The 9,123-nt window shown below is 30.5% G+C and overlaps 1 protein-coding gene across 1 annotated transcript; it reads left to right on the top strand.

Annotated features, from left to right (window-relative positions):
* The first annotated feature begins 5,728 nt into the window (after positions 1-5,728).
* On the top strand, positions 5,729-8,910 carry LOC140435834 (uncharacterized). The gene is made up of 2 exons (XM_072524549.1): positions 5,729-6,130; positions 8,806-8,910. Exons 1-2 carry the CDS (start codon positions 5,729-5,731, stop codon positions 8,908-8,910), a joined length of 507 nt encoding a protein of 168 aa, XP_072380650.1.
* Positions 8,911-9,123: the final 213 nt, after the last annotated feature.

Raw genomic sequence — 9,123 nt, 5'->3', positions numbered from 1 at the left:
TAAAAAATAGTTAACCAACTCCAACCCATCCAAAACAGTTATATATTTTTTCCAAACGAGTCACAAGTACTTCTTTTTTCTTACTCTTGTAGAAAAATATGGGTTTTTTCGATGACATCCGAAACGATTATGGGCAATCCACAGTCAGAATTCTGAAGGAGTGGACTAGAATTACCATCAAACTTGCTGCTTTACACAATCAAAAGACCTTTTTGTTGAAGTGTAGATCTAATGGATGTTTCCCTGGACATGTTACAAATGGCCTAGTTAATGTTAATTTCCTTTTACATCATCGGACTGGGAATATTCATCATGATGCTCGGAAATTATGTGACACGTTTGGAAGATATATTATTAATTTAGAAATTAAAATCGCTTTTGCTGATATTAACTTTTTTGAAAGAAAATTACATGAGTTACGTACCAAAGCTTATAATATCTTAAGTTTCCACACATTTAATGAATTTAATCGTAGACATAGAATTAAACACAACACAGAATTTCATTAAATCAAAAAAATACAAATTAATAAGTTCAATAAATTAAAAATAGAAGCTTTTGATAAAATAAAATTTCAAGAAAAATGGTTTAAAAATCTAACATCTATTCATTTTCCTTTTGAAATTAAAAAATTTTTAGCATTAGGACCTAAATTTTCTTTATATCCTTCCAAATCTGATATTAGAGTTCCTAATTTACTTTCTGATATTGAATCAATAATCAGACCACTTAATGATAGTCAAAAGGATGTTGTTAGATCTAAATGTACAAACGTTATTACAAACTTTTTGCATAAAGAAGTCAAAGATCATTTTTTAAATAAATACTATATGCAAACTAAACTTTTTCTTAAAAACCATCCTGAAATTTATATTGTCAAAAGTGATAAAGGTAACTTAACTGTTGTAATGTACAAAGAGGATTACTTACAAAAAACTGGAGAACTCTTAAATGATACTAAGTATTACACTACACGTAGAAGGAGTCCTGTTTGTACTTTGCAACAAAAAGCAAATTGTCTAGTATCTAAATTAAACAGAAAGAAATTTATTGATAATAAAAAAGCAAAAGAGCTCAAAATTTATAATTCTATTGTTCCACGGTTTTATGCTCTACCTAAAATACATAAACCAACTTTATCTATGGGACCAATTGTTTCATCTTTATGCCCTCCTAATGGACCAATAGCACAGCTCCTCACTGACATCTTAACTAATGCTTATAATTTAAATAACAATGTTTACATTAAAGATTCATTCGATTTTAGTTCTTTCATTAATAATTTCCAATTGCCACAAAATTATGTTTTAGTTAGTTTTGATGTAACATCTCTTTTTATCAATTTGCCTTTAGATTTAATCATAAGTAGTGTTGAAAAACATTGGAATGAGATTTCGCAATACACTAATATTGACTTATTACATTTCAAAACACTTGTCAATTTTGTTTTTGATTCTAATATTTTTATATTTAAAGGTGTCTTTTATAAACAAATTTTTGGTAGACCTATGGGATCTAGTCTTTCACCCATTCTAAGTATCTATGTCATGGATGATGTTATCAGTGATTGTATCAGCAATTGCACTTTTTTCATTCCTTTTATTAAAAGATATGTAGATGATTTAGTTTTGGCACTTCCTAAACACAAAATTCATGAAACAGTCAACATTTTTAACAGTCATAATCAATATATACAATTTACAGTTGAGGAAGAGGTAGATAATTCTCTACCATTCCTTGACATGAGAATTGTAAGAAATACAGACAGTATGTTGAAAACCAGATGATTCAGAAAACCCATATGTAGTAATAGATTTATAAGCTATTACTCTCATCATCCAAATAAGATGAAAATGAACCTTATAACAGGATTAAAAGACCGTGTTTTAAAACTTTCTCATCCAGATTATCTACAAGAAGATCTTCAATTGTTAAAAAATATTCTAATTGAAAACTCTTATCCTCCAAATATGCTACATAGGATGCTTTTTTCTAATATTGTTCATATAAATAGCTTAACACCATTTTTTGCTAAATCTCAAAACATTGTATCTAACAATCAGAACATCTATTATCATTCACTACCTTTTATACCATAATTAACACCTAAATTAATACAAACACTAAAGGTTATTGACAATATAAAAATAGCAACAAAGAACATCAAAACTATTTCATCTTTATATTCCAAAACTAAATATCCTATAGACAAATTTGAAAAAACGAATTTAGTATACAGCATTAGTTGTACTTAGTGTGAGGCTGAATATGTTGGTGAGACCGGAAGAAATCTTTCAAATCGCATTATTTCTCACAAAAGTGATTGCAGAATTAAAAAACCCTCTTGTGCTTTGGCAGAGCATGTAATCGATAAAGACCATATTATGGATTTTGATATCATTAAAATTTTATGTAGTGAAAATAATAAATTCAAAAGGACTTTTTTGGAAATGGTTTGTATTAGCAAAAGTGATAATAATTTAAACAAAAGATCAGAAATTCAAAATCTAAGCAAAATTTATAATTATATTCTATCTTTAAAATTTATGTATAAAACTTGTAAAATGTCACATTTCGATTTAATTTTCCATATATCTGTTACATTTTTTTAGACATCTATCAATGGTGAATAAATCTTCTTCTATTTTGTTACTAAACAAAAAAGAATTTTTAAACAAAATTTTGTTTTTGGCAATATAATTGTCAAAAATAAAAATTTTAAGTTGGCATTTATGACATTGAGGCTTATTTGTAATTGGTTGCTATTTTAACTTATTTATAAATTCAATTGTTTTTGTATTAAAAAACAAAGTTTTCAAAATTATACTAAAAATTTCAGAGAAGCATTTATTAGATTAGGACATTTTTATAATAATTATTTTTAAGATGTATTAGGAGCAATTTTTATTTACTAAACTAATTTTATTTGGTGAGCTAACAAAAATTGTTTTTTCTTTCTAGTTCAACTTTGTAAGATATTTTGTCTTTTTTAGCAGCTCTTGATAACAATTGTAAACACAATTGAAAGCTCGAGATAAAAAATAGTTAACCAATAGCCCTTTTATTGACTCCAACCCATCCAAAACAGTTGGAAGCAGACCATCCAGAGAGACTTGAAAATGGCAAGTGAGATCTTACCGAAACGTCGTCAAAATGGTTTTTATCAAAACCAACAACATTTAACGCGGAGTCAAACCCGGAATACCATTGATATAACATACAGCTCCCGCGGAAATAGCGGAAATATCAAAACTAACATATATATATATATATATATATACATATATATATATATATATATATATATATATATATATATATATATATATATATATATATATATATATATAGCAATGAGTATTTTTAATAATATAATATATAGGGTTTTTATCGCGGTTCTCAAAGAATTAGTTTGTAAGTACTTTTTTAAATTATCTTTATTATAACTACTATGAAACACACATATATATCTACCTAGCCAATGTAAATTTAAAATAAACTATCTTTAAATTGATATTCTTATAAAACTAATTAAATTCTATAGACAATGTAAAATTTAAACAAACTATCTTCAAAATTGAAATTGTTATGACACTAACTAAATTATATTAACAAAATTTTGTACCTTTCTTTCACTGAATGCCTAAATGAACTGTTTTCCACTATATAGATTCTAATCACCACTGAATGTCTTCGTACTTCGGTTATCCTTGTTTTTGTAAAATTACTTTTTCCAATTATCAGCTTCTACCAATTTAAGATATAGTTTTCTTCACCAGCATTTATACACCACCAAGCAAACCAGCAAACACCATTTATATTTATTCTTCTTTTCAATATACCAATATCCAATTATTATAAGTTGATTTATACTAATCTCCAATCATAATATAATTTTAATTCCTTCCAATGTCCATCCAATATTCTTCTAATATACTTTTATAATCTTCAATAATTATTTGTGTATAATTATAAATGTGCATTAAATATATGCATAATTTTTAATCTTCATTTAACTCACTATATTAAACAATTGGACCATTTGTAAGTGATTCACTGACTCCAACTAACTTTCATATTTCTTACTAAATTTTTCTGACTGACTTCTTGAAAATTCTGAACAATTTACTTCACTAACTAAATGTGTCTACTAACTTTCATAATAAACTGGCCTGACTTCTGACTAAAAACTGCCATCTTGAATCCAAATCACGGGTATTTATATCTTTTTGGATATTCTAGAACCATCTGGTAAGAGATCATGTTCCAATTTGTTCTATTAAATACATGTCTGAATTTTCTGGAACAAACCATTTCGCAAACATGGCCATCTCCGGTGATCCAGAGAATTCCATTCTTTTCTATTAATAATTTTGTTGACATTTAGGCTTTTCAGATCAGAATAAACATTTAAATCATTAAATATATATAAATTAAACATTTTAAACTAACATTATTATTATAACCCCACTTATATTCGTATTATGATTAATTTCTATCTGTCAATTTACTGTATAGTTGGTTGCCTATGCACATGGCTCACTTAAATATATTTACAACATTAAAATACAACTTTTTACACTTATTATATGCTAATTTATTAAAAATGCCCTCACATAAATAATTTTTATTAAATTCTCTAGTATTTAACTTATTAAAATAACCAAATACTTGTTATATCTAAAATTATCTGGTATATAACTTATAAATTATTTTCTATAAACCCCAATCGTCACAATATATATATATATATATATATATATATATATATATATATATATATATATATATATATATATATATATATTGTCATTGTGACATTTAGTTTGTATATCAAAATTTTCCGTTAAGATCTTATAAATATCCAATTTTTAAGGTAAAAATGAACAAAATAGCAACAGAAAATCACTTTTCATTATTTAATAGATCATGAATAATAGCAAGCTGAAGAAGATCTGAATAAATTGGATATTTCTGTAAAGATTTACAAAAAGATGTTACCACATAATTGGATGCAGTCAGATGTAGAAATTAGTAGTGCAACAAACTTTATTGCTAATCTGTTTAAATAATTTATTTCCAATACAACTGATTTAAGTGAAGACGAAATTATTCCCACGTCGAAAACATATCACGCAATGACACTAATTATCAACGGTAAGATAAGAACCGGAATTATAGTGTTTTTGACAATTACTTATGAACATTTTAATCACGTTTTGTATATGTGTCAGTTTGTGGGTTTGTTTACGGTACCCCAAAGTACCTTTTTTATGAAAATGCATCCAGTTGATTATTTATATAACAAAACTGTCAAAATGACAATATATGAAAAATTCCGTTAAGATCTCATATATATTAAAATTTGAAAATTGGTTAAGTAAATGGATAAAATAGCAACAGAAAATCTCATTTTGTTACAGTTTTTATGAATAATACGACTTTTGATCCAAAATACAACAACAATGATGATAATTTTGATGAAAAATGTGAAACATTCAATTTTTTAGATAATGTCTGGGAAACTGATTTTAATCAACGATGGAACTATAAATCTAATTAATATAATATAACTCAATGGTTACTGGCAAAAGCCATTGTACGACAACACTTGCCCCTTACCAACCCGACCTGAGGCAGCGTGGTAAGGTATGCCTCGCGACCCCTTATGAATAAAGGAAAAAGAAAGCCACGGCCCTCATTCTCCGTAGGCCCAACTGACCCCTTGATGGGTAGTTCTCGAGAACCAGTCAGGAGGGCAGAGGGTGCTAAGAATCTGCGGAGTCTAAACCACTACCCAGCCAGATCAACAACACTATACGTAGCGACCTATAACTGCAGGTCGTTAGCGAACCAGGCAAGACTCATAGAGTTAGAAAATGAAGCAGTCAATATTAAATGGGATGTCATCGGAATAAGCGAAGTAAGACGAAAGGACGAAGAGTTAATAGAACTTGAATCGGGCAACATCCTCTATCACAAAGGAACAGAAAATGGACGAACAAGTGGAGTGGGGTTCCTAATTAATAAGAAATGGAAGGATAGGATAGTCGACATATCAAGCACCTCAGACAGAGTAGCTAGTCTAAGTCTAAGACTATCCAGAAGATACACCATCCAAATTGTGCAAGTATATGCACCAACCATATCCCACTCCAATGAGGAAATAGAGGAATTCTACAATGAAATAACTGAGGTGCTTAACAAGAACAAAAGCCAATTTAAGTATCTAGTCGGGGACTTTAATGCCAAAGTGGGTAAACAATCAAATCAAGAACAATGTGTCGGCAACTTTGGCATTGGAGAAAGAAATGAAAGGGGAGAGAGACTGGTTCAATACGCACATTACCAGAACCTCTCAATCGCCAATACCTATTTTAAGAAGAACCTCAATAGGAAATGGACATGGTTAGCTCCCAATGCAACTACCAAGAACGAAATAGATTTCATCCTAACTAATAAGCTGAAAACCATAAAGGATGTAAGTGTGCTCAACAAATTCCGAACAGGTAGCGATCACAGACTAATTAGATCTCGGGTCGTTCTAAACACTAAACTAGAAAGAATGAAATTACTCCAGAAACCAACTGCAGGGGTAAATATCACTAACCTAAGCAACAACTCGGAACGCTATCAAAATTTAATTCAAGAAAAATTACAAGACCCAACGAATAGCACACACTTAATGGAAACAATCTTAAATTGCGCCAAAGAAGTTGGAGGATCACAAGCACACAACAGCAATAGAAAACTTTCAGATGAAACAACAGCTCTCCTGAAACAACGAAGAGAAATGAAAATTAACTCCAATATTAATAGAATTGAATATACCGAACTGTGCAAAGTAATACGGAAAAAAATCGCAGAAGATATAAAAACCTACAATGAACGACTTGTACAAAATACAATCGAAAACCATAAAAGCTATAGGAAAACCAAGAGGAAGTTGGCAATCGGTAGAAAGCAAATAATAGCATTGGGAAACAACAACGGAAGGATCACAAATAGGGATAAAATAATAAAACATGTAACCGAATTCTATGAGGGTCTATATAAAGCTCCGGAAGCACAAGAAATAGGCGAAGAAGAAATTGCGGTTCAAGAAGATGTACCAGATGTTCTCGTAGATGAGGTAGAGGCAGCTCTTAAGAGCATGAAGAACGGCAAGGCAGCCGGTAATGACGGTGTTACAGCCGAACTTCTAAAGATTGCTGGTAAAACAACTTGGAAAATCCTAGCAAAAATATACACAGACTGCCTAAAATCGAGACATATTCCAAAAAAGTGGAATTCAGCCAACATAATCCTTATTCACAAGAAAGGTAGCAAGGAAGACATTAGAAATTATAGACCGATCAGCTTGCTACCTGTGATATACAAGGTATTCACCAAAATCATTAACAACAGAATACAAAACACACTTGACGCTGAACAACCCCGAGAGCAAGCAGGCTTTAGAAGTGGCTTCAGCACAATGGATCATATTCAAACATTAAGGGAAGTAATGAGCAGAACAAAAGAATATGATCTACCACTGGCGCTAGCATTCATAGACTTCGAGAAAGCATTTGACTCCGTATACCCAAGAGCAGTCATAGAAGCTCTTGTCGACCAAGGAGTAGATAAACCATATGTCGAAACGCTAGCAAATATATACAAAGAGGCCACAGCTAGAGTAAGCATATATGAAAATACCCCAGAATTTCCCACTCAGAAAGGAGTCCGACAAGGAGACACCATATCCCCTAAGCTCTTCACTGCAACCTTAGAAAATATCTTCCGGAAATTAGACTGGAACAACCAAGGTCTATGTATAGATGGAGAATACCTAAACCATCTTAGATTCGCTGATGACATCATTCTAATTGCTAGAAGTCCTGAAGAATTACAACTGCAAATTAATGACCTTAATACAGCCAGCAATGAGGTAGGCCTAAAAATGAACCTAGCAAAGACTAAAATAATGTGCAATGATCTGATCGCCAACGTGGAAATAAAAATTAATGAAACCTCGCTAGAAGTAGTAGATGAATACATATACCTGGGACAGCTCATACATAAATCGGGATCACTACTTCCGGAAATCAACAGACGAATAAAACAAGCGTGGTCAGCATTCGGACGAAATTCCATAGTCTTCAAGTCCAAAATGCCACTATACCTCAAGAAGAGAGTATTTGATCAATGCATATTACCCGTCTTGACATATGGATGTGAAACTTGGATATTAAAGAGAGAAATAACGTCGAAACTCCAAGTAACTCAAAGAGCAATGGAAAGATGTATGCTAGGGATAACAAAGAGGGATCGTAAAAGAATTGAATGGATACGGAGGCAAACCCAGGTGACTGATGTAATCCAAAGAATAAAATCCCTGAAATGGCAATGGGCAGGACATATGGCAAGAAGAACAGATAACAGATGGACCACTAGAACAACTATGTGGTACCCCAGGAACGCTAAGAGACCAAAGAGGCGCCCAAATCTCAGATGGGATTATGATATTAGAAAATTAACAGGAACAACGTGGTCTCGAATAGCACAAAATAGAAAAATATGGGCGCAAATGAGCGCAAATTATTACAACAACGTATAACTAAGACATCGTCGAATAATAATAAGAACATAGAATAACTTTGAAATAAGGGAGGCTGCACCGTAATTGGAAACGGTTGATAAAGCTGCACATGATGATGATGATGATATATATATATATATATATATATATATATATATATATATATATATATATATATATATATATATATTCCTTTGATGTATTAAAATTAAAAAAAGCAATTTTAGTTTGATGCGCTTTTAGTTAAAATACAAGAAATTTTAACCCTAGAACCACACGTTGATGATTGGGACATATCTAGTACCGTGACGTCGGATACGACATCATTCTAATTTTACCGCTATTTTATATCGAAAACTTACTTTAATGTACAAAACAGACAAATGTAAACTAAATAACCAAACAGATTTTAGTGAAAAATACGTTTATTTAATATATAAAAAACTTTATAAAATACATTAGAAGTACATAAACGATTAAACAAAAGTAATACAATTCTTCATATTCCAAGTTATAAAATGGAACAAAAAAACAACAAAAACTGT

This window comes from Diabrotica undecimpunctata, chromosome 3, assembly GCF_040954645.1.
Source record: "Diabrotica undecimpunctata isolate CICGRU chromosome 3, icDiaUnde3, whole genome shotgun sequence".
NCBI lineage: Eukaryota > Metazoa > Arthropoda > Insecta > Coleoptera > Chrysomelidae > Diabrotica > Diabrotica undecimpunctata.
Note: the sequence above shows the minus strand (reverse complement) of the source record. Positions and strands in the feature narration are given on the sequence as shown.